Source organism: Leptonychotes weddellii, chromosome 9 (assembly GCF_054177405.1).
Source record: "Leptonychotes weddellii isolate Sample4059 chromosome 9, ASM5417740v2, whole genome shotgun sequence".
NCBI lineage: Eukaryota > Metazoa > Chordata > Mammalia > Carnivora > Phocidae > Leptonychotes > Leptonychotes weddellii.
The window spans coordinates 121,168,168-121,195,763 of NC_138377.1; the positions used below are offsets into that span (position 1 = coordinate 121,168,168).

The 27,596-nt window shown below is 57.7% G+C and overlaps 2 protein-coding genes and 1 non-coding gene across 6 annotated transcripts in view; 2 read left to right on the forward strand and 1 right to left on the reverse strand.

Moving 5' to 3' along the window:
- Window positions 1-10,568, forward strand: part of LOC102736877 (Fanconi anemia group I protein) — a 43,874-nt gene extending 33,306 nt beyond the window's left edge. Inside the window, exons 15-25 of the mRNA XM_081831687.1 lie at window positions 241-292; window positions 1,125-1,252; window positions 1,348-1,416; window positions 1,602-1,695; window positions 1,992-2,179; window positions 3,296-3,349; window positions 3,432-3,491; window positions 7,136-7,207; window positions 8,583-8,678; window positions 8,954-9,061; window positions 9,861-10,568. Coding sequence (XP_081687813.1) covers window positions 241-292; window positions 1,125-1,252; window positions 1,348-1,416; window positions 1,602-1,695; window positions 1,992-2,179; window positions 3,296-3,349; window positions 3,432-3,491; window positions 7,136-7,207; window positions 8,583-8,678; window positions 8,954-9,061; window positions 9,861-9,941 — 1,002 coding nt within the window. The 3' untranslated portion in view covers window positions 9,942-10,568. The remainder of the gene's footprint in view (window positions 1-240; window positions 293-1,124; window positions 1,253-1,347; window positions 1,417-1,601; window positions 1,696-1,991; window positions 2,180-3,295; window positions 3,350-3,431; window positions 3,492-7,135; window positions 7,208-8,582; window positions 8,679-8,953; window positions 9,062-9,860) is intronic.
- On the reverse strand, window positions 10,004-26,970 carry POLG (DNA polymerase gamma, catalytic subunit). 4 transcript variants are annotated; one of them, XM_081831678.1, is made up of 23 exons: window positions 26,790-26,944; window positions 25,215-26,003; window positions 22,282-22,477; window positions 21,289-21,453; window positions 21,034-21,180; window positions 20,807-20,886; window positions 19,821-20,003; window positions 19,586-19,740; window positions 19,292-19,418; window positions 18,130-18,366; window positions 17,157-17,274; window positions 16,888-16,980; window positions 16,478-16,585; window positions 15,481-15,641; window positions 14,767-14,820; window positions 14,545-14,662; window positions 13,934-14,069; window positions 13,574-13,820; window positions 12,312-12,434; window positions 12,013-12,181; window positions 11,676-11,884; window positions 10,730-10,890; window positions 10,004-10,292 (listed from the first exon to the last, which is right to left on the reverse strand). In XM_081831678.1, exons 2-23 carry the CDS (start codon window positions 25,841-25,843, stop codon window positions 10,234-10,236), a joined length of 3,675 nt encoding a protein of 1,224 aa, XP_081687804.1. In that variant the 5' UTR covers window positions 25,844-26,003; window positions 26,790-26,944; the 3' UTR covers window positions 10,004-10,233. The 4 variants fall into 4 exon arrangements, with proteins under 4 accessions (XP_081687804.1, XP_081687806.1, XP_081687805.1 ...); XM_081831680.1 differs by lacking the exon at window positions 18,130-18,366; XM_081831679.1 differs by lacking the exon at window positions 10,730-10,890 and having other exon boundaries at window positions 10,169-10,292; window positions 26,790-26,969.
- Window positions 26,971-27,187: 217 nt separating this feature from the next.
- TRNAR-UCG (transfer RNA arginine (anticodon UCG)) lies at window positions 27,188-27,260 on the forward strand. The gene has a single exon. It is a non-coding gene; the product is annotated as a tRNA-Arg (tRNA).
- The last annotated feature ends 336 nt before the right edge of the window (window positions 27,261-27,596 follow it).

Consider the following 27,596-nt stretch of genomic DNA (forward strand, 5'->3'; position numbering starts at 1 on the left):
CCAGGACCTTCTGTCCTTAATGCGGGCACAGACTGAGAACTGAGTCATATGTTACTGTATTATGAGAGAAGGATCAGTAATTCTTATAATTCTGGACTTACTTTTATGCTGTTCTTAGTAGATTACCACTTTGGATCCAGGCACATGTTTTGGCAGGTGATGAGAATTGGAAAGGTCTCTGTAGTCTGACACCTAGATCTGTCTCATGGCATGTTTCTTTAATATCTGAATGCTCTCTAGTTTGTGCAGATGTTATCCTGGACATCGAAGATTTGCAAGGAAAACAACCAGGGTAAGTTTCCTTCTTGTTTCCTTTTAGGCTTTATATAAAATCATCATTCCCGAATAGCATTTAAAAAAGGAAAGGTACTCATTATACAGTCACCAGAGCGACCAGAATGAAAAAGAGCCAAGCCCATGGCTGGTAAGCGGGCAGAGTGGTCGGCCCTCCCGTCTAGCACCAGCGGAGGGCTGCGTTCAGGAGCCGCCCGGGAGGACTGTTGGGCAGTGTCTGGTTATGGCCCGGCAGTCCCACTCCAGGCCCCCACAGGCGGCCAGCAGCACTGTTTCTGTAGGCAGGAACAAACCCGTGTGTCGGTCAGCAGTGGAGGGGGTTGAAGGAGTGGCGACGCGCACACGCAGCCAAACCCTGAGCAGCAGTGAGGACGGCAAACCACCGACGCACAACGTGCAGGAATTGCACAAACATGCCTTTGAACAAAAGCTAGGCACAGAAGGAGTACTTCCCGCATGAGTCCCTTTAGGTCAAGTTCAAAATCGGACACAGCTAGATGTGATGGTAGAAGTCAGGAGAGGCAGGTTCCTTGCTGGGGCGAGTGAGGTGGGAGGGGGTTTCTGGGGTGTGGGTAGCATTCTGTTTCTTGATCTGGGTGCTAGTTCCTCAGCGATAGTGACTGGAGAATAATAGGAAACCTCTGCCTTCATTGGGCCTTCATTGGACAGGAGTGTAGCTTTGTGGGAGAGCTGCCTCGGATGGACTGTGTCCAGCCCTGGGATAGCGTACGTGGGACGTGGCAAGCTGCATTTCTGGTTAGGCCCCCTGTCCCCTGAAGAATGACTGGGTTAGAACTTACCTTTTAATTTTCTTTCCTTCCCACTCTTAGAGGATGCCTCGTTTTGCAAGGGCTTGTTGAATTTGCTCTTCAGCCTCCACGTTTTGTACAAGAGTCCTGCCATCCTGCTGCGTGACTTGTCCCAGGATATCCATGGGCATCTCGGAGACATAGACCAGGTACTGCAGCGAGCATTCGCTGCGACACCCTGAGTGGGGAGAGAGGTCGGGGGCCAGCCTTCCTCCAATTGCATCCCCTCTTTCTGCCTCCTCAGGATGTAGAGGTGGAGAAAACAGACCACTTTGCGATAGTGAATTTGAGAACAGCTGCCCCTACTGTTTGTGTAAGTGTGGACCCCCGAGCCGTGGGAAATGGCCTCGTCACTCCTTCCATTTTATTCCCTGTGAAGAGCACACTGTAGTGGCTCGTGTGCTGGGGCCTGTAGCCCACCCGCGGGTGGCCACGGTGGTTCTGTTAAGCCAGCAGCTACGCACAGGGAACCATGCCAGGCATTCTTCTCTTCCACAGTTACTTGTTCTCAGTCAGGCTGAGAAAGTCCTAGAAGAAGTGGACTGGCTGATCACCAAGCTTAAGGGACAAGTGAGCCAAGAAATTGTATCAGGTAAGATGCATTCAGGGTGGAATGGAGAGAGTCCACCAAAATCCAGATTGGACAGTTGCATAAACGTGCAGCTCGATTTGAGTCGGTTTGAGCCGGATTTCCAGTGTGATGGACAAAGTAGATGGTAGTGTGGCTTATGATGCAATGGCTGTTGATTGACTCTGCATGATGAATTACATGCTGGTTGTCCCTACAGATTTCCCGTTTAATCGCAGCTAGTGGATTTCTAAACCTCCTTCACTTTAACTAGAAAATAAGGTCAGTTGGTTTGAATATGCAATTTCATTTCCCTTCAGACGAGGCCTCTTCTCAGGCAACCCTACCAAATCATCCCATCGAGAAAGCCATCATCGTACAGCTGGGAACTCTGCTCACCTTTTTCCATGAGCTGGTGCAGACGGCCCTGCCATCGGGCAGCTGTGTGGACATCTTGTTAAAGGACCTTTGCAAAATGTACACCATTCTCACAGCACTTGTCAGATATGTGAGTATCTGAGAGATGACCCGAGTCACTTCTGCCACACTGCCCCAGCCAGCTGGAGACTCGGCCCGGGCAGCAGCTCACCGCAGTGGAGTGCCCCTGTGCAGAGCTCTTGCCTGCCCCTGTGCGTGCAGGTGGTGGTTTGATTCTGGTTTGGTCAGTAGGTGGCAGGTGTCTCCACAGGCCAGGAAAAAAGCATTTGGTGGCATAATTCTAAATCTGCTTTTAGAGGGCCCCCCCCCCCTTTTTTGGCATATGAGTATGTGGCATCTAATTGAGAGCAAATGCCTCTTCAAATGCTAAGTCTTAATCTAATCTACAGCTATGGAATTCAATACGATGCCTTATTGCACACAGAATTATACAATTTCAAACCAGTCTGGGCACCGAAGAGGTGTTTAGACCTTATTTTGTTCCTTTAACAAGTAGGCGTTAAATGCCTTACAGGTCAGGTACATGGGTGGGAGAAAGGTTCTTATTTTTAAATACAAGGCGTACTCTGCCCTGAGTTTGAGTTAATGCTCCCTAGTATCTGTGAACAAGGAACTCTTCTCTTGCACTTGGAATAGTTTTGGTCCTCAGCAGACATTCAGAAGGTGGTAGGCACTGGGTGACATAGTCCCGATTCTAGCGGTGATCCGTATTAAATACTTAGAAGGGCCTAGACAACCCAAGAAAGACGGCAGACCGCCGGGTGGCGTCCCCAAACACCAGTGCAGCCGTCTCTGAGAAGGGGCAGCTCTGGCCGCGCAGTGTGGCTCCTAAACTTGCGTACTGGAAATGCTGAAAGCCTCTTCTCTTTACTGGCATTTTTTAAAGGAAAAACAGCAAAGTCATTGGTTTTCTAGATGTAGGGGCCATCGGCCTGAAGAGCTTTTAAAGCAGTAAGCTGAACAAGTCAGACACGGAAGCCCTTTATTGTCTGTTGCCTCGGAGGCTCAGGAGCTTTGAGGAGGCGACGGAGGAAGCCTGGTGTCTAGGGTTCTCCGTGAATGTGCTGGCTTGTTTCCTTTTCCCCCTCCACGTAGCAGTGAGTTCCACCCCCTAGCTTGCTGCCTCACCTGTAGGTGTCGGGACGTTGATGGAGGATGTGGGCTAAATCTGGGAATCTTTGGTTAGTATCTCCAGGTGTGTCAGAGCTCCGGAGGAATTCCCAAAAATATGGAGAAGTTGGTGAGTTGAAAATTCCTTTCCTAGGAATGGGGGAAGCCTTCTATTCCTCAAGTTACATTGGTTTCCTTCTCTTTTGCTGCAGGTGAAACTGTCCGGTTCTCATCTGACCCCCCTATGCTATTCTTTCATTTCTTACATACAGGTAAGTGATTCAGAGTCAATACCAAAACAGATCTTCCAGGAAGAAAGGACTCCTTGTGTCCCCAGGGGACTGCTTGATCCCGTGAGCCCAGTGTCCATGCAGTTTCTTCCCTACTTACCATAAGCCAAAGGTGCATTTGGATGCAATGCTTGCATTTGGAGCAGGGAAGGAACACACGTGCTGGGGCCGCGACTTGGTTCATTTCTGGGTGATTCTAAATCCGTGCCATGGGCCATCCTTTGGCGTGTGAGGAAAGTAGCAGTGAGCACATAAAGGGCTGAGGTCAGATGGTGCTGTGTATGTGGGAGCACCAGCCCTTTCAAGGAGCAGAGGGCAGCTGGGCTGTTCTTGTCAGGTGCCCAGACCCCTTTTCTTCTCTTCCTAAGTTAATTAAGTAATGGGCTCTTTCAGGATTAGGAGAAATTTTAAATGTCATTGAGTCACAAACACCACCAGGTTCTTGTCATACCTGACGACTGTTACTGTTGACTTAAACCAGGGATTTTAGGCCTCTGCATTATTGACATCTCTTGAGCCAGATAATTCCTTGATGTGGGGTCTCTTCCGTGCATTCTGGGTTATTTAGCAGCATCCCTGGCCTCTACCTACCCGATGCCAGGAGCAGCCCTCCAGTTGTGACAACGGAAAATGTCTCTACAAATTGCCAAATGTCTCAAAAGGGCAAAATCATCCCCAGTTGAGAACCTCTGGCTTAAACACATGAAGACCCATGGTCTCCCAAGGCCGCTTAGTCTAGTCACAAGTCAGATGAGAAGAGTATTGCAGGGCGGTTACTAATCTTCAGAGAACCAAGCAGATGTGCACTAATGGGTCAACCCCAGCCAAAACCCCAACTCCAGAACCAGTTGTTACAGCAGTGGATTGGAACCACTTTTGTAGCGATGCCCCATTTGCTTTCTGCCTCTGTGTTGTGCACGGGCACATCTTCCTGTCGGTAACCCCTTCATTCTGTGCTTCCTCCCCTCCCCGGTGAATCCGTGACCGAGTGGCCGGTCATCTGGGTTTGGCCAGAGGAGTTCTGAGTCGTGTGCTGATAGTTGAGGTTGTGTCACCTTGCCTTTTTTGTACCAGCTTTGTGATCTGGGTCAGGCCTCCTGTCTGGCCACAGGGTATGGCCTACTGTCCCCAAGCTGTTGCTTCTGGCCCTCTCCTTTAACCCCACCTGCGTGCTTGCTCAGCATGTTCACAAAGGTGCCATCCTGTCAGACACATCTCTTGTCTGAATAGAGGATGTATCCCTCCATTCCTCCGGTCAGGTTTGGAGTTCCCCATCTCCAGTGGGGCCCCATTTCACAGAGTACCCTGTATAGACCGAGACGGTCCTCATAAAAAAGGATTCTCTGAGAAGTGCTTGTACATATTTCTCATCTTAGAGACTTATGGTACCCGTGAGCATAGTAAAGTTGCCGAGAGGTCCAACAATAATTAAATATGTTCGTAGTAGTTTTCAAATCTGTGCAAGAACTTTTCTTTTTTAATAACAAGTGCTGTTTGGCAGAATAGCGGTCCAAAGAGTACAGCTTGGGAACCATCTTCATCTCACCAGAGCAGCGAACATGCAGAGAACCCTCACCTGGCTCTCCACGACGCTGGCCTGGTGTCATGTCAGGCTCTTCTCACTCAGCCCCTCATTCCTCCTCACCACCCCTCATGATCGGTAGTTGCCCCACGGAAGCGATGGGAAAGGAGGAGGCGAATGCAAAGAACAGAGCGCTAGCTCAGAGGCAAAGACTTGAACCTGGGTAGTCTGACCCAACAGCAGGGGTCAGCAAACTTTTCCTCTAGAAGGCCAGAGAGTAAACGTTGCAGGCCGTGGGCAGTCGCACTGTCCACCTCTCCCATCGCACAGAGCCCGTGTGCGACTGCGTGCGACCGCTCTAACGAGACTGCTTGGGGGGAGCAGCAGTGGCTGTGGTTTGCCAGCCCCCGCTCTAGAATCACAGCTGCTGTTAGGCTATTGGAGGGGTTTGAGTTTGTGTTTCTGACCCCATTCTCAAGCATTGTCTTCTGTGAGTCACCAGGCATCTCCCAGACTCTTCCACCCCCCGCCCACATTCACAGAAACCAATTTGTGTATTCTCAGGCCGCTCTCCCCCTTCCACATCTACATTTGACTTAAAACTGTACTGACAAGTCAGCTGATCCACAGGCAGACATTTTTCTCTGACCGTGAGATGTGCTTCGTGAGCAACCCTGGGCAAAAACCTATGGTTCCGTTAATTCCAATTCTTATCTAGAAACCAGGATTGCATTTCCCACATCTTTCAGGGAGCTGTTGATTCTCTTACAGCCCCTTCATTTTTTCCCCCACAGCCTTGGCTCTCAGTGGGAAGCAAGCAATGAAAACCAATACTCCCAAAACCCTTAGCATCGTGCTCAGAGCTGTGCACCCCTAAAAGATGCCTCTTGGGATGCTTGGGTGGCTCAGTCAGTTAAGCATCTGCCTTCGGCTCAGGTCATGATCCCAGAGTCCTGGGATCGAGCCCTTCATTGGGCTCCCTGCTCCGTGGGAAGCCTGCTTCTCCTTCTCTCTCTGCCTTTTCCCTCTGCTTGTGCTCTTTCCCTCTCTCTCAAATAAATAAAATCTTTTAAAAAAAAATAAAAGATGCCTCTTCTGGCTAGGATTTTAGTCATCCTGAATCAGCAGGAATGGGCAATGGACAGGGATTGATTTAAGGAGTTTCAACAGGGTCCCATCTTGGGTCTCACCTCTGGAGACACCTCGCTTCCCGCTTGGTCACATTGAGTTCTGTCTACAGCTGCCTCCCTGCCCATCTCTTAAAAGGGCCTCACCCTCTACCCTGTGTTCCAGGGCTAAAGGTAGACTTCTTCACACCAGCCCCTCTGGAATCCCTGCCATTTCTCAGGTTCTAGAATGTGCCACGTGGATTAAGCCTCCTGCCTCTCATATGGTTCCAGTGGTATGACTCTCCCCATTTTCAGGTCTCTGTTTTTCATTCTTACTTGTGCCATGGGGCAGGGGTGTTCATTCTTAGCAGACACAGACGCCCCTTCAGGTAAAAGTGCCTGTTTTGTGTAGCTCACATGTGGTGCAGGTCTTGACTCTCTCCTGTTTTATCCTTGGTTCCCTTATTCTTTCTCCAGGAGCTCTTTATTCTGCGACATTTAAAACATAAGGAAGTGTTCCTATGCCCTTTAAACCCTTCTCAAGCACGTAACCGCAGGGCACACAAGACATGGCTGAGGTCTGCCCCTAAGTGGCAAGACGGGAGGCCCTGGGAGCAGCCTCTCCAGCTTCCTCTCCTTCACGGAAACCCTTTGAGCCAACTGCGCAGTTGGGAAATCCCTGTTCCTCCCGCCATCCTGACAGCCCCCATTGTCATCATCCTCTGGCCTGGTGTAAGAACAGTCGGTCCTGCCCTCACTTCCTTGGGCTTAGTTGTAAGAGCAAAATTGTAAGCCTCCCAACAACAAAACCTCCAAAATATCTGAGGATCATAAAGTGTCACAAAATGTTCCCCATCTTCCAGCATCTGCCACTGGTTCTCTCTCTGCCCAGACTTGGTCCCCTCACCAGCCCCCCATATTCTGCTGTAATTACCTTCTTAGAAAATTCCCACCAGCGTCTTCAGACATGAGAGAACTTGTTTCTGTGTCTTTAGAACAAGAAGAGTCAGAGCCTGAAATGTGCAGGAGAGAAGAAGGGGAAAGCCGGGGCTGTTGCCACAGCCATGGTAAGCAGCCGCCGACCGGGAAACACAGCCGTGCTGGGGAACCGTGACAACAGGCAGTGACAGAAGCCAGTCACCAGGAGCCCACGCGAGGAGGGATTCCATGTATAGGACAGGTCCAGGACAGGCAGATCTAGACAGACAGAATGTAGATGAGTGGTCGTCCAGAGCTGGGGGTCCCTCCTGAAACGGGTACGCGATTCCTGCAGGGGATGAAAATGCCCTGAACTTGCTCGTGGAGGTGGTTGCACAACTCTCGATGTACTGAGCACTGGACTGTGCAGTGTAGATGGGTCACCTCTGGGCTATGTGCATTGTAGCTCATTAACACTCTGAGAAAAACGTACGTGTGTGTGTGTGTGTGTGTGTGTGTGTGTGTGTGTGGTGGTTTCTCAGCTCACAGATTGTTCAGAGGGCCACACACTTTATTTAGGAAGCACCTGAAAATCTTAAGCTCTGTCTTTAAAAAATGGCAATGGCTAAGGATTCTCATTGGGAAGGAGTTGTTTTAGGAAGAGTTAATGAGCCCAGAAGATGCTCCCTAAAGGACACACAAGGGGCGGGTGCAGGGACGAGAGCGCTCTAGGGCGCTGCTGGCAAGGGTGCCCGTCCGCGGCATCAGGGGGCAGTTGGGCCGTAACTGCTGAATTTCAGTTCCGCACTAGTGCGCTCTCCAGCAGTTGTGTTTGCCCGGAGTGGAGACTAAAGGCCCACGTACAGGACAGTCCTAAGCAATGTTGTTTGTAAAAGCGAAGTATTGGAAAAACCAAGATGCCCATCAAGTGGACTGGCTAAATGGGTTTTATAGTGCATTATATCGTAGGACACAGGCATGAGAAAAATACAAAGGTAAATGTTCAGATATAGAATTATCTCCAAGGTAATGTTCCCATCACATCCTCATTTGTGGACTTTATTAAAAAAAACAAAACAAAAGACATCGATTGTATATAGTTTGTTTGGGAGGACTTACGAGTTAGAGTCCGACTGGGAGAAAGAATCCCAACAGTGAGAAGGTCACATAGGCCAGAAGGGGGAGACAGAGCTGGTGCAGAGTGAGCTTCCAGTGTTCGAGTATCAGTCAGGTTAGGGCGGCAACTGGATTTCTACAAGTAGCCCTTCTTTTAGCCAGTCTGCAGAACGGTGAATACGGAGGAATTCTCAACAGGAGGATTCGGTGCTGTCTTTACCATCCTTTGATGAGATTTAACTGCCAGAAATCTTAGATTACCAGAACATAAGGAATCCTGCATTTGACTGGCAGACAGACTAGCTTTTTCCTGCCAAGCCCAGAGCAGTTCTGCTACTGACTGCTTTGGAGGACAACTTCAAAAACCTCCAAACCTGGAGTTAAGGTCTTCTCTCCTTTGCCCTGTAGGCCAGAGTTCTTCGAGAAACCAAGCCAATCCCTAATCTCATCTTCGCCATTGAACAGTATGAAAAATTCCTCATCCACCTTTCAAAGAAGTCCAAGGTAAACACATGCTGTTCTTTTCTACCAATTTTTTACCTGGGAGGGGCCATGGCACACTGAAGCCGCACAGGGCCGTGGGGAAGAAACTAGAACCCTTTCCGCTCTTTGTGATCTGATGGCCTGAGTTCAGACATCACGTAGGAACTATGGAAAAACAGGTCAAGTGGGTGTGCGTGCTTTAAAGAACTGAAGGGTCTGTCAAAAGCAGTTGAGGCTGTCCCTGATGGGACCTCTTCTAGCCAGAGAACGTGCCCACGCCTACAATTCTGTCGTAGGTGAACCTGATGCAGCACATGAAGCTCAGCACCTCACGAGATTTCAAGATCAAAGGAAACATCCTGGACATGGTTCTTCGAGAGGATGAGGAGGACGAACACGAAGAGGTCAGTGCCTGCTTCCGACCGGAGCGCGGGAAGCCGGCTGCCCTTCTGACTGGTTGGGGGCAGCCTCGCCGGGAGCAGCACCGAGGAGTGCGGGGAGCCCCCCCCCCCCCGAAAAGCTAAGGAGGTCAGGCCGGGAGTCAGGCACGGCTGAGACTAAGGCCTCTAGATTTTGGACCACACGATTACCCACATGGCTGCCATGTGGGGTAGACCTTTCCGGAAAGGGGGTGAGGACACAAGTTCTTAGTTTGGGTCTTCCCCGTGCCCTTTTGAACCATGAGAAAATGACTAGCTGGTGAAAGCTCTCTCCGTGCGGCCACCTGGCTCGCGTGTGGCTTCCTCCACTGTCCGCCCCCCTCCCCGGCCTCCTGTGCCCTGTAGTTGGGTGGTCGCAGAGCACACCCCAGGGAGCTCCCAGACGCTTCAGCAGCTCAGCTGTATCCAAGATGGAAGTTTACTAAGACATCCTCATTTCTGGCTTCTCAAAAGTGTGAAGCTCCCATTCTAGGCCGTCCTGTGCCCGGTCCCGTCACCGAGCTGGCAGGGGGCTCACGGAGGGCACGGAGGCGCCTGTCCTCTAACCCCGCCTCTGCCCCAAGGAAGGGCCTCCGCACTGGCTGCTCGGCCCCTTGGGAGGCCTCCCTTTTCTTCCACAGACAGAACCACCTCCTAGGAGTGGGAAGGAGGAGAAAGCAGGACTACCACAGGCTTTGATGAGAAGATAAAGGATTTTTGTTTTTATTTCCACTGCCTCTGAGCAGGCTTATCACATTGGAGCATTACTTCTCTCCCCCGCTAGGGCACTGCATCAGAGCACGAGGGACAGAACAAAGAACCAGCCAAGAAGAAAAGGAAAAAAGAAATGAAATGCCTGAGTTAATGTGAACTTTGGGGCTTCTGCTTTCTTTTGACCCGACAAGCAACACTGCCCCCTTGTCCTAGCGCCTGCACTGCTGTTGGCAGCTTGGCTCTGAACCCGCTGAACTCCACTGCACCTTCCCTCGGAGGCCGTCGTTCTTGGCAGGTCCTGCTACTGAAGAGGGCTGGCCTCCCGCAAGCCCTTTTGCAAAAAGCACAGCTGCGAGCCTGAGTGTGGGAGCCTGCGCTGCCCCGACCGAGCTCCACGGGAGCAAATCTGGGGCCTGCAGGCAGAGCTACGGTCCAGGCTGGCTTCACGGTTCCAAGGAGCCTTTGGTGAGTTCAATTATCTGGTAAATATCCAGCGCTTCACCTGAAAGAGCGTGCAGAGTGGTTAGCGGTGCCCAGGAGCCAGCAAGGAGCGGGGAGGAAGGCAGGGCAAGTGCCAGGGATGGGGAGGTGCTGTTTGGGAGGGTCTGCTGTCTTTCTGTATAAAGTAAGCTTGTCTCAGCTTTTTTCTTTTTAAATGTATCTTTCTGTTTTACTTGTTTGGTATTCAAAGCACAGTTGTTTGTACCTAAGAATGCACTTTGACCTTATACAAGAATTCTTCTTAAAATAAATACTCCCTCTTCAACCACACCAGAAATAGGAGTTCTGGTGTCTTCCTTCCTGTACTGTGAACATCTCGTTCACTGTGGGCCCGGGGCACATTAGCCACCGGAACCAGCCCACAGCGGCTGTCGCAAGCCTCTTGTGGTCCGAGACTACTTTTGAGTCCACCTTACAATCTACACGTAATGAACTCACCCTGGGGAATCCCGTATCTCCTTTCCATCCCAGTTGGGTTGGAAGGGGTTTTACAATCCATGGTCACTTCCTTCCTGAGGCACTGGTCAATATCGACTGTGCTGAAAAAGGCGACTGACTGGGGCAGGTCATTCAGACCCAGCTTGTAGGCAAACATGCACCTGCAAGAGAGACCCGATCTCCTCTCAGGCCCGGCCCCTCCCCCCGACAGACCGCCATGCAGTGAGGGGTTCGAAACACACCTTTCCCCCACAAAGTTCAGCCTGCTTTATTGGTGTAAAAAAAAAAAAAAAAAAAGCCCTTCCTGAGCCACTCAATATTCAAATACACGAGGCCTCTGTCAGCTCAGTCAGGCATGACCCCCTGGGGAAGTTAGAGAGGGCTGTGGAGACAGTGTGAAGTACCGGGTACGTGACCTACCCCTTAGGACAGAGCTGCTTCCCAGCTAGTTGCGAATGGCAGACGGACATGGAACTATAATTACTGAATTCAACCATGTAAACTAGGAATCTTACAAGAAAATATAGCTCAACATAGAAAATATTTTTTAAGCCACGTCTGAGTTTCAGCCTACCGCCGGAAAACATTGTGAACGAGGAATTACAAACTTTTGGCGCTGAAGGAAAAACATCTTAATTTTGCAGGAACGAGAAAAGCTTTCTGTCGTTTGATTTTCAAAACAAAGGTGTGTGTCTAGAGGAGCCCACGATGGCAGCTGCTCTTGGAACACCTCCCTGACGTCACTACCTCCATGATCTAGTCTGGCTTTACAGTCTTTTCAAACCCAAAAAAATCTCATTTAAAAGTTGAGGCCAATCTTTTTAGGACAGTTTTTTGTTCCAACTACAGATAAAAACGGAAACCTTCATCGCTAGGGAGAGGCCAGTGCACAGAGCGTGCTCGGCCCAGGAAAGCCCGCAGCGGGGCGGCCCCAGGCCCCACGTACCTGGTCAGGAGGTTGGTGATCTGCAGGGCCAGGGCTGCGCGGTAGCGGTCGTCCTCCCGCACCAGGTAGCGGACCTCATCGTGGATGCTGATGCAGAAGCGCCCGTCAATGGCAAATTCCTCAAAAAGCCACTTCATGGCCACGAGCATGAGGTGTAAATAGTCCACGGCAGAACTCTGCACCACCCAGTTCACCCGGCTGGTCATGAACTGGGGGAACAGGGGCCGCAGGTCAGAAGGGTTCTGCCACAGCCCGGCTCACCGTGGTGGGGAGGTGGCACGGGAGCCTCACCCCTCCCTGTGACCCCTCTCCCCGGGCTCCAAGGACAGCGAGCTACCTCCCCCCGGACAGCCGAGGGCTCCAGGGCCCGGCTGATGCGGCAGCCCAGCACTGGGGTACGCGGGGTGTCAGACATGGCAATGCTCTCCAGCTTATTGAACATTTCGGACTCTGTGCCCCCCATCCACGCTCGTTCGGCAACCACCTCCCACTTCTTCCAGCGTGACCTGGGCACCAAGACAGAAAAGGGGCGGGGGGCAAGCTTTGCCTTTCAGCGTCTCAGAGCTACAAACGGCATCCCAGCTCTCCCGGGGCCAGCCCGGACCCTCCCTCCATCCGTAATACACAGGTTCTTACTTCCTCGAAGCTTCTCTCTGGATCTTGCGCAGATCCTGCAGGGAAACCCAGCCATCTTTAGTCCTGTCCACGAGGAGGTCCAACTCCCTCACGAGCCACTCGCCCTCATCCGACAGCCGATACCTGGGGGCAGTGTCGCCACCATCATTCCCGTGGGAGTGCCTGTGTGCCTAGCGCCGGGCTCCAGCGTCCCCGGGTACCGGGGCTCATGCCTACCCGCACGGGCTCTACCTCAGAGGGGGAGACAGGCTGAGAGGGGGTAAGTGACGTGCCAGGAAGAGGTGAAGCCAGACGGGAACCCAGGCTTCTGTGGGCTGCGCCGTGATAGCCCAGTGAGGGACCGAGTCCAACACAGAAGCCAGCACTGTTAACCAGTGTCCTCGTGCCACAGACCCGGAACTGCCCGGTGACCCCCCGGCGCCATGTCTTACTTCAGGAGGCACAAGGGCTCCGACCCCAGAAGGGAGGGACAGGAGGCAATGGGATACTCCGTGAAAGGAAAAGGTCACTTGGAGAAGACGACGTAGAGCCAGGCCAGGCTGACCACCTCAGGTCCCCCCGCCCTCCAACACCAGGCCAGAGCTGCCCCGGGGCTTCCCCTCCCCCCGTGCCCTCGGTCCAGACCCCCATGGGACGCCTTCAAAGGTCTCAGCTAAGGCCCGAACTCCTGTGTCATCACCGCTCTGCTCCCCGCCCACCCCAGCACATAGCTGCACCCCTGCACCATCACTTGCTTACCCTTCAGCCTCCCCCCGGGGGGCCTGCTAGCTACATGTGGCCCCGGTAGAGTGCACCTATGGGAGGTGGAAACGCCCCTCTCCTCCCTCACCCTTGCTCCAGGAGCCCTCCCGGGAGCCCGCCAAGACCCTGAGCGCACACGAGGTGGGACCGCCGCCGGAAACAAGCTGCAGCCGCCAGGGCTCCACAGCCTGCCGCCCCCGCCCGCTTCCCGCACTCGCTCCCGGGAGGCGTGGGAGCTCACACCCCGCACCGCTGTTTGTTCTGTACCGCAGCTGCGAACGTGCTACCGCTTGGTAGCAACACAAAAATCCAGCCTTAACTCTGACGAAAACCGTTCGAGGTTATTCAATACGCAAACGTCACAACCCCAGAGCCAACCATCCTGCAGCCAGGCCAGAGGCCGGGAGAAGGGCCGAGAGAGGGCTCAGGTAACGGGGAAAGGGAAACGGGATGAGGGCGGGAAAGGGGAGCAGAGCAGGCCTAAGGCCCTGGGGGTGAGTGGACGCGGGAGGGCCCCTCACCGGCGGAGGCCCTTGGTGACGGCGTACATCTGCTGGGCCTTCTCGGCTGCCTCCTGCCGGCTGAGCCGGTGGTTGAACTGCATTAGCAGGCGCTCAGCGAAGGGCTGCCCCGCCCCGTAGATGCGGCCGTAGTTGAAGATCTTGGCGTGCTCCCGGCTGATGCCCACGGTCGCGGCGGTCTTACTGTGTAGGTCGGTGCCCCTGCTCTTCCTGCCCTGCAGTGTCATCCAGCCAAAGGCCGTGCAGCCTGGGGGGGGCGGGCGGGGTTGCGGAAGGAGGCAGGTGTGAGAAAGGCGGCTCGGAAACGTCCTGCCGGCAACGCGGCCGCCTCAGCTCTGGCCCGGCCTGGCTCCCGCTCACCGTGCATGCCAGCGAAGTGGGCGTCTCCGAGCACAGCGGCAATCCACAGCTCCTGCGAGTCCACGTCGGCGCCCACGAGCACGTAGCCAGGCGGGGCCTGCACCATGGCCTTCAACTCACTGCCCACTCGGTCAGGCTGCAGAAGACGGAGGTCAGGCCCTACCCAGACACCCCAGTGAGACTCCTCCCACCCCAGTCATGCAGCCAGGCTTGGCTGAGGACACTGGGCCTTTTTCCTGAGGGGCTGCTTTCAGGAAATGCCAAGAGCTGCCCCAAACTCCACTCCCACGTGTGGCCGGGACGGCCGCCTAGCAGTGGGGGGTGACAGGTCAGGAACCCCTCCCTCCACGCCCGGCCTGACCCCTGGGGCCCCACCTCCACTCCACCACAACTGCACGCATCACGCCTCGTCAGCGTCTGGCTACGAGGAGGGGCTCGGGTCAAGTTTGCGGAAGGAACCGAAGAGCTGCGGAGCTAGATCCGAACCAGAGTCCTGCCCGCCCCAGACCTTACGCTCCTTTTCACGCTCCTCACTGAGCGCCTTCTGCGCCCCGGTTTCTGAGAGACGCAGGAGAGGAAGAGCAGGGACCCGCGGTGCAGAGGGCACGTACCCGGGCGTTGCTGGCGGTCAGCCACGTGGGCTCCACGGCCCGGCGGGTGATGGTGCCGGCGGTCACCACCTGAGGCAAGATGGCCCCGTAGCGGCCTTCGTCGTCGTAGTTGGGGTGCCTGGCAGGGTGGGGGAGAGCAGGAGTCTCGGCAGCTTGCCGTGCTCCTAAGATCCTCCGCCCCCCCCAGTTCTCCTGTCCCCACAACCACTTGGCAGGCCGTACCTGGTCACAGCACGGGGCAGAGCCGACCTGGGCAGCCACACCACCATCTGGGAGCTGTGTGGACGGAGGGGCTGAGGCTTAGGACAGCCCCAAGAAGCAGAATCCACCCCCACGCCCAGCTTTGGGGGCTACTGTGCCCCGTCCCGGCCCCGCCTCACCCTCTGCCCACTGACTTCATTCAGGGTGGGCCGTAACATGGCCAAGGCCTGGGGCCCTAGCATCTACCAGCCAGGAGCATACGAACGCCATCGGAGAACCGGCCAGGCCTCCCACATAGCTTCTGCCCTAACCCAGGGTGTCTGGGAGGAGTCCGGCCTCAGCCACGAGCGCCTCGGCCACGCTTGGGGCGGACCTCAGCAGCCAGGGCAGCGGGGCAGCCCTCCGCCATCGTCAGCCTCGGGTCCCGGGCCAGCTGCCCTCCACGCTCCTCGGCCACATCCAAGGCTCCAGCAGCTCCGCCCTCCAGGCCCTACCACGCCCCTTTCTACAGAACCCTGGAAGCTGAGGCTAGGAAGAAAAGGGACTTGCCCGCAGTCATACGGCTCGAGAACCATGAGCAGCCGAGCCCGAGACTGCAGCTGGGCTGTCCCTCCAGGGCAGCATGGGGCGGGGTGTTGGGGCCCCTGGGTGGGAAGTGGGAGAAGGGGGTCTCAGGGCTGCCGTAACCTGGCCAGGGCACAGACGACATGTCCGCGCCCTCCCACGGTGGCCCACCTGATTCGCTTATGGGCATTCCTCCAGAAAGAAATCATCTTGTTGATTTCCAAGGCACGGGGCCCACTGGCGCCTCCCGGGCCGGCCTGCAGGGTGCCATCCTCCATCTTGGGCAAGAAATCCTTGGCGAAGGGGCTGCCCACATTGTAGTTGCCACCATCCTGAAAGGGCAAAGGAAGCAGGGGCTGGAAGCTGGCGGCAGACCCCTGACGAGGGAACCCATCGAGCCCTGTGCACCTCAGCTCTGCCCACCACTGAGCCCAGAAGCTCGAGCAGAGCAGTCTGGGGCAGACGCAGCACGCATGCGCAGACAGGCGCGCAAACACGCCCGGCCCCCTCCGCAAGGCAGCCGTCCCTCCTGGTCTGTGGGGTGCGTTCCAAGATCCCCAGCAGATGCCTCAGACCAGAGCGCTGACCCACACGTGCTCGGTTTTCCTACGCGAATGTGTTTATGATAAAACAAATTACACACAGCGGGTGGTGGGAAATACCTAACGAAACTGAAGTGTAACAATAAACTGCAATAAAAGTTCCGCGAAAGTGACTTCTGTCTCTCAAAACATCTCATGTACGGTCTCCGCCCTTCCTGTGCTGACGTGATGCTAAGATGCCTCGGTGAGGGGATGAAGCGAGGTGGGCGACAAGCACGGTGCCAAAGCCCCAGGCAACTGGTGGCCTCCCGAGGACACGTCAGCAGGAAGATCATCGGCTCCTGAACTGAGGTGGACCCAGGTAACCGACTGCCATCGGTCAGAACCCATCACGTAACACACGTGGTGACAGACACCGAACAGGCCCCGTCATTTAATCGCACCACCACGCCCCTCGCCACCAAACTTTCAGGGGGCAAAGACTCGGAGATGGGGAACTGTCTGGAACCACGCCCTGCCCCACCACGGCATGTCGTTCCTGCGCAAGGGCGCTTCTGGGCTGAGTCACTCCGGGGACCCGGCCACCGTGAGGGCAGCGCGGGACAGGCGTGAACCAGGACACACACCTTGTGAGGCAGCTTGAAGAACCAGCAGCCGGGGACATCCACGTCGTTGTAAGGTCCGTTGCCATGGTGATAGGCTGGCTGGCTGGCTTTGGGGTCACCAGCGGCAGTCTGTGGGGGCCACACACCTAGATGAGGCCCTGCTCCAGCACCTGCATTCGGCGAGGGCCACGGGGTAGGGCATGGGAAAAGGGCCTGAGGCAGCCAACGGTGAGCTGAGAAATGGCACCCTCCTTGGCCTCCAACAAACGCGGGGCCACCCAAGGGCAAGGCAGCGTCTCCCCACCCCCCGTCCCTGGGACCCTGGGAACTGTCTGGCGGGGGGAGAGCTACTTGGGCACAAGAGCAGAGCCCTGCCACCCAGCGCCCGCCGAGCACCCGCCCAGCCACCCGAGAGCAGAAGCCCCGCTCACCAGAGCCGGGGGCTGGCCGGGGACTGCCGTTCCGCAGCGCTCTGCCCTGGCCTCCGCCTCCGCCTCGGCCTCCAGGCAGCCCAGTTCTTCCACCTGGATGGGCGCACGTGCCCAGGAAGTGAAGCAGGGGGGCCAGCCCGGGGCGAGCCACCCAGTGCCCCCTGCCGCCCCCTCCCCACCCCCGGCCCGGGGTGCCGCCCCCACCCCAGAGGCCGCCCGTCCTTGGGAGGGAGCATGACTCCAGAGCCCAGGTTCGGGGCCGCCCTCACCGTTTGCCACATGGCGCCGCCGTCGGTGAGCAGGAACTCCTCCGCCAGGCCTGCGGGCTGCTCTGGCTGCTGCTTCCCCTGTTCAAGACAATGCCTCCTGTGCAGGGACTCGATGGCTCTGGGCAGAGAACAGCAGGAGCAGCCTGGTCACCGGGGGCCCGCTCCGCGCCAGGCGGCCCGCCGGGCCTCCCGCAAGTCCCTTTGCTTAGGCCTCAGCACCCGCTCGGAGGCAAAGGCCACAGCGCTCCCCCGGGTTTTCAGACAGGGAGTGACAAATGGCAAGCAGAGCACAACACGCCGGTGGCAGGCGAGGGTGCGAGGGCTGGTCTGACCCAAACCTGAGCTCCTCGCCAGCTCGCAGCTGCCGCCTCCCCTGCAAAAGCTCTGGGAGCGGAGGGGCCGCCCCCGCTGGACCCCGCCCCCCCTTTGTCCCAGGGGCCCCACAGGTGACTCGGGCTGTCCTACAGAGCCGGGCCTCCCAACCTGGGCCACGTCAGGTGCCATGGCTTGTCCCCAGCACCCGCCTGTCCAGAGCTCGGGGTTTAGGATCTCAGACAAGTCAAAGCACTGCCCTAGGCCTTTACTTTGCCAACTGCCCGATGTGGATAACCACTCTCTCCGCGAACACACGAGGGAGCACTGCGAAAGGTTTCGGATCTCAGAGTAGGACCAGCACCCAATAAGCTCCACACAAAGGAACATGGCCCATCCCCCCTGCTGCTTCCAACAGCCCCCGCCCCGCACGCTCCCAAGAAGGGAGCCGAGCCATCGGCCCCAGGGGCAGGGCCTCAGGCCTCCAAGCCCTCGCGGGGCTCGTACCCCACAAGGGAAGGGCAGCCGTGGAAGAAAGGACTCACACCCAGACTCTCAGACCCCGGCTCGTCCCACTGGCCGGAGCCAGGCCTGGGTTCTCCGCACCAAGTGGAGGGGGTCCCTAGACCCCACCCTTTCCTCCCCTGAGCCTGAGCCTGACCTGTAGGGGCAGGCCACCCCGGCCGAGGCCGGGGCAGTTTCCGCGGGCGCCTGGGCCAGGTTGTCCTGCCGCCCGGGCACCAGGTAGCCCCAGCCATGCCGCTCCGAGTAGTGCAGAGGGAAGCCATCCCAGGTCATCGCCATGAGTTTTGGAGTGACCCGCATCTGCAGGCTGAGGAGGCTGGGGCCCGGGGTCCACGCAGGGTCATCTAGGCGGGGGCAGAGCTTCCGGTACCACCTACGCCCCGCCAGAGGAGAGCAGTGTTACCGTGGTGGGGGGAGGACAGCATGTGACAGCAAGCCAGGCTCCCTCTCCTGTGACCTCACCCACCCCCCCCTTCAAAGCCCCGAGGCTTTCTGGTGACCTCAGCCTATAGTCACAGTCTCCTCCCTCTGGGGGTACACCCATGACCCCCATGAAGTCCCCTAGAATAATTCAAGTATCTGAAAAGGAAGATCCTAGGTCAGGCCCACCGGACTAGTCAGAAGCCAGGGCCCACAGGCATGGCGCAGCACTGGGCTCCTTCCCAAGCCCCACTCCGTACAGGGTAACTGGCCAGAGGAGACAGCCGATCTGCCCCACCGCTGCTCCAGGGACACACCAGGGCCTTCACAGCCCCATCTCTCACATGCTGTTCACCACGGCCAACCCGAAGATGAGGCAAGTAAAGCACCCAACTTAAGGAGACCACCCTCTCAGGGTCCTGGAAGTGCCAAATCCGCACCCTGCTATTCACCCTGGCTGCCCCTATTTTCTCATCTCTGCCAGTCCGTGAGGCTCGAATTAAAAATCCCCTCCTCAAGGAAGCCCTCCCTCATTTCTCCAGGCAGAGTTAGGTATTGCCTCAACCCTGCTCACTCTTCCTTTTCATCGTGAATATAAAGACCAGCTGCACGGGGTGGTTTTCATGCCTAGCTCCTCCTAGGAAAGAAACTGTTCCTATCTGTGCCCCAAGCGGCCGCGGTAGGCCCAGCATACAGCAGGCGCTCAGTGCACTTGTACTGAATGAGACCAGTGAGCCGGGGGTCAAGTGAGCAAATGACTGGAAGACAGAACGAACGGCAGCAGGTCAGTAAGGGCCGCCCCCACACCACCCGGTGCTGGGGCCCAGGACAAGGGAGGACAAGGGTAGACTCTGGACATATGAGGGGCTGGGGCTCACCCAGGGTGTCCAGGAAGGTGCTGGGGCCGTTTGGGCAGGACCTCTGCGGTCCCCTTCAGGTGCTCCAAGCAGGTGCGAGCCATGCCATCTCGCTGCACCTCCTCCTCCTCACTGGGGGGGCCAGGGTCTGCATAGGGTGGGGCAGAACCATCAGGACCAGAAGGGTCTCTCCGGAAGTCCTGCCCACAGCCTACTCATCTCTGGAAGGCCGGAGCGACCCCTTCCAACGGCCCCCTGGGTCCCAGGACCTTCCCAGGGACCATCCCTGCCCCACCTCCCGCCCATGTTCCCCACCTTCCTGATCCTCGGGATCCCCAGGGGCCCCAGCCCCCTCGATGGGCAACTTGCTGGCTGCAGGTGGCTCCTTCCTCTTCACCTTCTTTGCCTTCTTCTGCTTAAACTCTTGCAGGTCCCACTCCAGGTCCCAGAGCCAGGGGTCTTCCTTGTACCTACAGAGCCGGGCCACCGGGGCGGGTAAGGCCACGCCTGCCCGTACTCACCGGGACCCTACCCCCCAAGGCCTGCCTGCCTCTGTCCGGAGCACAGCAGACAGGCGTCGTTGGCCAGCTCCATCAGCGACTTCTTCATCTCCCGCTGGAGCTCCGCGTACGTGCTCTGCGCCTCCGCCACGTACCGCTCCCAGTTGTGGTTGACGGGCAGGTAGGAGACCCCCATCTCCAGCATGCCAGCCAGAGTCACCGGGTGGGGGCACCTGGGGGGAGAGGGGGGCAAACACCGGGGTGGTCAAAAATGGCCACAGAAGGCAAGGCCTGGGCCCAAACCCTGAGCCGGTCTGGCGAGCCTCAACCCAACCACACAGGTGGCGGAGCTCGGGCATCGGACCAGGGGCTCGGGCCCTTCGGAGCCATGAGACGCTGGGTAAGGCGCTTCGCCTCTCTAAGCCTCAGTTCCTTTATCTACCAGGTGGCTACAGTATCATCCTGTCCTCAGGGGGAACGTGGCAGTTATAGGTAAAAGTGAAAACAGGTGTCATCTCCTGAGTCACGACTAAGTGCCAGGCACTGTGCTAGATCGCAGACAAACCTCACAACTGGGGTGCTCAAGTGTTCTTTGTGTATGCTTCAGACAAAAACACTGAGGCTCAGAGAAACCAAGTGACCTGCCCAACAGCAAATGAGTTAGGTAGGACAGTCAACACGAACCAGGTCTAGGTGACGCTTGTGACTGGCCACACCGTAAGAGTAACTCCCTAGCAAACAGGACCAAGATGGATGTGAAGCCCTGGGCTCAGGATCTGGGTACAGAGAGGGTGCTGAATCACCCAGGACCACGCACATGAGACTCCAGCACAGCCCTCCCTCCCCTCCAGGGCCTCCGTAGAAACCCAGAGTCCAGGACCCAGGTGGCCACCACTCCACTCAATGGCTCCATCCTTTCAACCCAGAAAGGCTAAGGTCCGCGGGCTGAGAAAGAGCCGGCACCACCTTTTGACAGAGGACCCAGGTACCAGGACCCTGCGGATCCCCTGGGGTTCCCATCGGGGCTCCCCCTCACCTCTCCAAGAAGAGCGGTAGCTGCTGCTGGAAGACCTCATAGGTGGCCCACACGTCCTGGGCACAGTACTGCATCAGGTCCTGGCACAGGCGACAGGAAGGCGCTGGGTGGGCAGCCATCCCACTGCCATCGCCGGGCCTTGGGGTCAGGTCGGGCAGCTATGCTCCCTGGGGTCAGCTAGGGGCTGCCACGGCCCAGCCCCCCAGAGCCCCTCTCCAGCACTGTACCTGGAAGTTCTCACGGATGTCCTTCATGCTACCCTTGACAAACAGTTCTCGAGGCTCCTTCTCTAAGGGAGGCCCCCCCACATAGAGGCCGTGCACGTCTGCCAGATTATTGACACTGCTGATGTCCAGCCAGTCCCAGGATGAGATCTGGGGGCCACAGCAAGGGATCCAGATCAGCTCGGCCTCGGGACAGGCAGGCTGGTTAAGGCAGTCCCAAGCGCCCCACTCCTCCAGCCTCCCGCAGTGAGCTCTCACCACTGGGCCATTGGCTTTGTGTGGGGACTTCTGGCCTCGCTGCGTGGGGTGCCGGGCCTTGCGCTTGCCCTGCTTGGCTGCCATCCACAGACTGCGCTGGAAGCCGCTGAGCCCTGAGATGGCCATGTGCATGCTCATGGTGTCCAGGAAGCGCATGCGGGAGCCCTGAAGAGGAGAGAGGCTGGAGCTGAGGCCACTCGGCACTGCTTTAGGGGGTGTCACCCCCCCCAGCCCCACCTCAGCCTCCTCTCATCACACGGCCATCCAACACTAAAGACTCAGGCTTGCTCACGCTTAGCCCTCCGGCCGTGACAGGCTCACCCTCCCACATCCTAGCCACCCTCGAAGGGACAGGCCCGGCTCAGTCCCAACACACAAGTCCTTCCCAGCATCCAGCAACAGCTCCGAGGGCTGCCTTGGGAACAAAGGGGCCAGATCAAGGCCTTCTGAGCTCCCAGGCTCGGCCTCCACCCCAGCCCTGCCGCTCAAGCTCTGTAGCCCTGTTCAGGTCAACAAGGCTGCCCTCCTCTGGCCTGCCTTTCTGCTGGGGTGGTTATGAGGATGCACTGTTCAAACCTCCCCAGCAATCCTGCCAGGTGGCTTCTGCTAGCTCCCCCTTTTTGCAAATAAGGACCTGAGGCTCAGGGACGTGAAGGTGCTTACGCTGCTTGTCTCTGGCTGAGGCAGGATGTGAGCCCAGGCTGTGCGGCTCAAAGCCTCCACAGACCCACGCTAAGCTCTAAAACTGCACACGGAGAGAAGGGGTAGGAGTACTCCTTGACAACTCAGGTCCTGTACCAGGCAAGTCCTGGGGAATGAACAGCTGGGCACAGGGACCAGGGGCGGGGCAGGACCGGTCAACAGGGGGGCCCCCCGCAGCTGCTACAAAGACGAGGGCGACGCTGACCGGGAAAAGCAATGCCTTCCCTAGCCCCTGGGATCGGCTCTTAGGCCACCCCCTGCCAGAAGCCACACTGGCCCCAGGAACCTTACCTGGATCAGGTACTGCTCCCTGATATGGGCTCGATCAAAGCAAACGTTGTGCCCCACCACCAACTGCTCCCGCCAACCGCGCCGGGTGGGGCCGCCGGCAGCGGCAGGGACCTCCAGAGGAATGAGGTCAGCCGGCGACAGCTGGCTGGTCCAAGAGTAACGCTCTTCCACCAGCCGCCGGCTGCACCAAGAATACCTGAGGGAGGCGAGAGGCAGCCGGGCTCGGCACAGAGGCAGCACACTTCCGCTCCGCAACACCCACCGCACGCCTACCGCCGCGAGCCGGCTCCCGCGCTAGCAGCTGGGACCGAGCAAGACCTGGGGGTGCTCCCGACCCTCACAGAGCCGGAGAGCGGGTGGGCCCCGTGTGAGGGAGGGCACAAAAGCGCCTTTACTTTTCCCTTCCACAGGTTAAAGTGGGAGCTAAACGCCACGGCGCTGGGTGTCCTACCCGGGCACCCGGCCGGGACCCCGCCAAGGTGTCTGCTGGGTCCAGCGTTCAGTGTGGGCTGTTTACGGGCACTGTCTACCCCTCGGGTCTATAAGCACCAAACAGCAGGTGTTCAAAACGCTAGTAAGGGAGACAGACAATTACAACCGAATCCAAAGTGGAAAGTTTTCTTTTTCTGGTTGAAAGTGGCAAAAAAAAGAAAAGAAAAAGACAAATGCTGCACATGTACAGGATGAATCATCGAACGGCTGGAAAGATTCTGAAGGACAAAGAGCACATCACGCACCTTGGAACAGGTGCTGGGCCTCTCTGAGCCGCCCCGGGAGAGCCGAGGGTAAGCGCGGGCCTGGAGGGGCCGGCCACCCACGGGCTGGGGCAGGCCGGGAGGGCAGAGGAAGAGCGCTGCCTGCAGGCGCCTAACCCCGACTCCAGAAAAAGGCTGAAGGGTGCTCAAGATCCATGAGGATGAGTGTGGGGAAATGGCCACTGAGGAAAAGCCCACAGTGAACCGCAGACGACGCCAAAGGGTAAGAGCCACTCAGCATCAGGGGGAGTGACGAGGCCGCATGTGGCCGCCGCAGCTGGGCAGGAGCTTCCGGGCAACCCTGCGGGGGGGGGGGGGGCATTTGCCTCCAGAGTTTCAACAAACACAACAGTGGTTTCCACAGGGGAGGGGGCTCCCGGCAGAAAACAGTTCCTCGTTTGAAACCTGCTAACGTCTAACTCACACTCCAAATGATGGCGACACACTCAGGGGCTCAGGCTGCAACCGCCTCCCCCTCCAGAGCCCTTACAAACAACACCGAAGAAGAGGCTGGAAAATGTCAAACGTTTGAGGCTATGGTGATGGCAGGAACTGCAGGTGCAGTAAGAAGGCCAGACTGGTGTCAAGATCCAGGTCTGTAGCTGCACAGAACCGTCTTACTACACGTTTGTGATAAACAAGCCAACATGCAAACACGCTTGGTACGTTCAAGAAGGTTCAGGCCAATGCCATCAACTCTCTACACCTGTCCCGTGAATCTCAGACAAACGCTGGCACCTGTGTGACGTCCCCCCCTAGTGTGACGACCACAGTCCTCAGCCACAGCCTTTGGGAAGCCGCTCTGTGGGATGTCTAAGCTGCACCCCCCGCCCCCCCACCCCTGCTCCGAAATTTCAGGCTGGCCTGGAACGTGAGGTTGCACAGCCACAGGACTGCTCGGAGGGCCCCATCCGGTACCCCCGCACCCACCCCCCACCCCCACCCCGGTCAGGCTCCCGGGAGGAAGGCCCTCGGGGGAGCCCAGGCCTCGGCAGGGACTCCTGGGCAGTGCTGCCAGGACCAGTGGCAGGAACGGAATGAGGATGAGAGGATGGGGAGGACAGGGGAGGGGGGAGGAGGAGGGAGAAAAGGGGACTGAGGTAAAATGGCCAAAAATGACTGAGAGATCAAAAAGCAAGTCTTTCTTGTCACTCGCTTCCTAATTTCCCTTCGGCCACCACAGCCTGCTGTCTCTTCTCAGTGGGGGGCGGGACTCCCTCTATTCGGACCATCCAGTCACATAGTAAGCACTGAGGTTCTCAACTGGAACTAAATCAATGCGGAATCTGGTTGTGCTCTTGTCAGCCATTAATGCCTACCTTATCTATTTAGCCATGTTTTCACCATTTTCAACTGCATATTTAACATTTCGCAGCTTTCTTTACAAAGATGTAGCTTCCAATAGGAATAAAGAAACTGCTAACTTTTGTGCTGGCCATGCCTGAAAGCATTAGGGTTGTAAATAGTATTTTAATCCTGGAATGAAGAATAAAAAAGGGGAGAAACAGGACTGCCATCATTGTTTGAAAAAGAAACGTGGGTAGCACTTAGAAAGTTACTTAAAAAGGAGAGAGAGAGATTTGGATATACCTTTTGGGGACCAAAATGCCTGTTTGGGAGGCTGGGGGCAGGAAGCAATGTCTCTCAACCTGCGACCTCGGGGTGGGAGTGTGTGTGGCGACGTGGCAGGGATATTGGGTCTGGCATTTAAGGGAGTGGCTGGGGACGCTAAATGTCTTGTACCGTCTGGGACAGTCCCGCAAAAGGGAGATTTCTCCTGCCCACGATAACCAATAGTGTCCCCAAATAGAAACACTGTTCAAATGTCTTGGACTAACTTCTCAGGAAGCTATCAGGGGAGGGGGAAAGGCACCGAATCAAGGTGGCCTCAAGTGGTCTCCCCTAGGATCCCCAGTACAAGCTACTGTTGTTCTCCACATAGCCCCTATCACCACCTGCCATTTGCTTGGGTGTTTGTTTACTGCCTGGATCTTCCCACCAGAAAGTAAGCTCTGTGAAAGCTGGGGTCAAGCCTACTTTAGTTCACCACGGAATCCGCAGTCCCTAGAAAAGCACCCGCAAGGCACGTAGTGGGAGCTCAGTAAATGTTCACCGACCCGAACTATTAAGCTGGGCTCCCCACCTGTGCTAAGTCCCCTGAGCCCGGCCCCTACTTACCAGGCCGAGGGGGATATGGCCACCGCCAATGTGGGGCAAGTTCCCTCTGCCAAGCAGACCTCCACGTCGAACACCAGGGCCCGCTCCTCGGGGATGGCCACGGGTACGGCCTCCCCCGCGGGGCCGTACCGGGTCCAGCCCTCCGCCCAGGCCCAGCTCGGGGGCCGGGGGGGCAGCTGGGCCTGCAATAACGAGTTGGCCGCCTCCAGGTAGGGCAGGCTCTGCTTCTGGGCCAGGAGGCGGAAGTGCTGGTCCAGGCTGCCCCCGTAGAGGGGCGGCAGGCGCAGCTCCACGTCCGGCAAGGGCGTGGTCGGCTGCCCCCAGAGCCCGTGCTCCTGCAGGTGCTCGACGCTGCGGCGCACCGCGGCCTCGCCGGGCGTCTCCGCGCCGCGCCCGAAGATTTGCTCGTGAAGCCCTCTCGAGAGCATCTGGATGTGCAACGGGCTGTACCGCTGCTGCCCGCCCTCCGAGGATGGCACTTGCGGCGGCGGCGGCGGCGGCTGCCCGTCGCTGGGGACGGGGGCGGGGCCGGAGCTGGAGACCCAGCGCCCCGGAGCTGGAGCTGGAACTGGCCCTGGCCCGACGGTGGTGGTGGCGCCGGCCACCCTCTTCCAGAGCAGGCGGCTCATGGTTGGTGCAGGGAGCCCCCCGCTGGGAGTCAGGACACCTGGCTTTGGGCTCCAGCTTGGCTGCTTTTACTGGCCGAAAGACGTGGAGGGAGACACGTCCTGTCTCTGCTTTCCAGTCAGTGAAATGGGTCTGACCATGCCTGCCTTCCACCCACAAATCCTGAAGGAGACAGACGATATCAAGCGTTATTTCTTAGATGTGCGTTACGTGTTCCGTGACGAGCCGTCACTCCTCGAGCACTTACTGCGTCCCAGGCAGCGTGCCAGGAGCTTTTAGGGACATTTTCTCAGTGAAGCCCCAAACCACCACTGGAATTGCCAATACCCCTCCTGAGGACACTGAGGTTCAAGCAGGTGCATCAGTGAACTTGGGGGAAGAGGAGGCAGTGGTTAAGAGCGACGGTCCCGGAGGAGGACGCGGCGGGTTTGAATCCCGGCTCTGGCTGTTAGGAGATGCGTGACCTTGGGCGAGCTCCCTAAGGCCCCAATCGCCTGCTCCGTAAAATGGGGTTACGGATTCTGTCACACGGGACCGCTGTTCGGGTGACTCAGGGCGAACAAGTCGCGAGACCCGACCCTCGGCAAACGCTCGCCAAATGGTGGCTGCCAGCACCGCGACCGGCGCGGCCCGAGGGCCTCGCGCCGCCAGGTGCCAGCCCCCGGGTTCGAACCCGCAGGGAGGGCCGCCGGCCCCCGGGGCCCCCACCCACGCGCGGGCCGTGGCCCCGCCGGCCCAGGGCGCTCTGCAGGAGGCGGCGGCCCCCGCGCGCCCGGCCGCCCGCCGGTGCCCGTGCCCGTGCCCGGCGGCGGCGCCGCGGTGCGCCCTGGGACGAGCCTCCGCCCAGCTCCGGGCCTCGCTCCCTGACTGGAGAGGGAGGGGCCGCGCCGCCACTCGGCGACCCGGCCTCCCCCCCCTCCCCGCCCCCGGGCCGAACCCGCCGGAAACCTCGGTCCGTCCGGTGCTTCCCGGGCCGCGGCTCCCGACCCCAGGCCGACGGAGCGGCGTCTCCCTCCGCGCGGCCTACGCAGCCTCGGGGTGGCGTGTGGCCTCCACCCGACCAGTCCGCCTCGCTGGCAGCCGCAACTTCCCGTCTGCGCCCCGCTCCGTCCCGCGGCTACCCGAGAGGCAGGCGGGAGACTCCCGGCGCTACCAATAGGAGGGCCGCGAGTGGACCGGCCCGCCCGCAGGGGGGAGAGGGAGACTTCCGGGTGGGCTCTCCCTGCGAAACTCTGGGAGCCAAAGTCCAACCTCCCCTGCCCAAGAAACAAGTGGATTGGTCCCAGGCAAGCCGGTGGGTGGTAATGATACTTTTCAGATTGTCCAAAGAGCACTCGGCGTCGGGCGGCCGCGTGGCCTAATGGATAAGGCGTCTGACTTCGGATCAGAAGATTGCAGGTTCGAGTCCTGCCGCGGTCGCAGAGGCCATGCCCATCATTTTTGGTCCACTCCTCCCTAAAAGGGTAGCGTCGGGACCTTAGGAAGTGTTGTCTCGGGTTTCCACCCCACACTGAGATCTGGGAACTCCCGCCCAGCACGTCCCTGTGAAGTTACTCGCCTACCTGTCCCAGGCGCGGGGGCGCATTTCTAAATTGCACCAGCGGCGCATACCCCGCAAGCACGCAGGTGGAGGACAGTGGAAAGCGAGGGGCATTCTTTACGGAAATCCCAGTTCACAATCGATTGGTATGTGGGAATGACAGGGGTTCGCAGCTAGAAGGGAGCCGCGTCCTCCCCCAGCCCCGGGCTCCCCGT

Coding starts and splice junctions, on each gene's coding strand:
- POLG (XM_081831678.1), bottom strand. CDS start 25,843: ATGAGCCGCCTGCTCTGGAAGAGGGTGGCCGGCGCCACCACCACCGTC. Junction 16,586..16,887: donor CCGGCCAGCCCCCGGCTCTG/GTGAGCGGGGCT, acceptor TGGCCCCCACAG/ACTGCCGCTGGTGACCCCAA. Junction 12,182..12,311: donor CAGAGAGAAGCTTCGAGGAA/GTAAGAACCTGT, acceptor CTTGGTGCCCAG/GTCACGCTGGAAGAAGTGGG.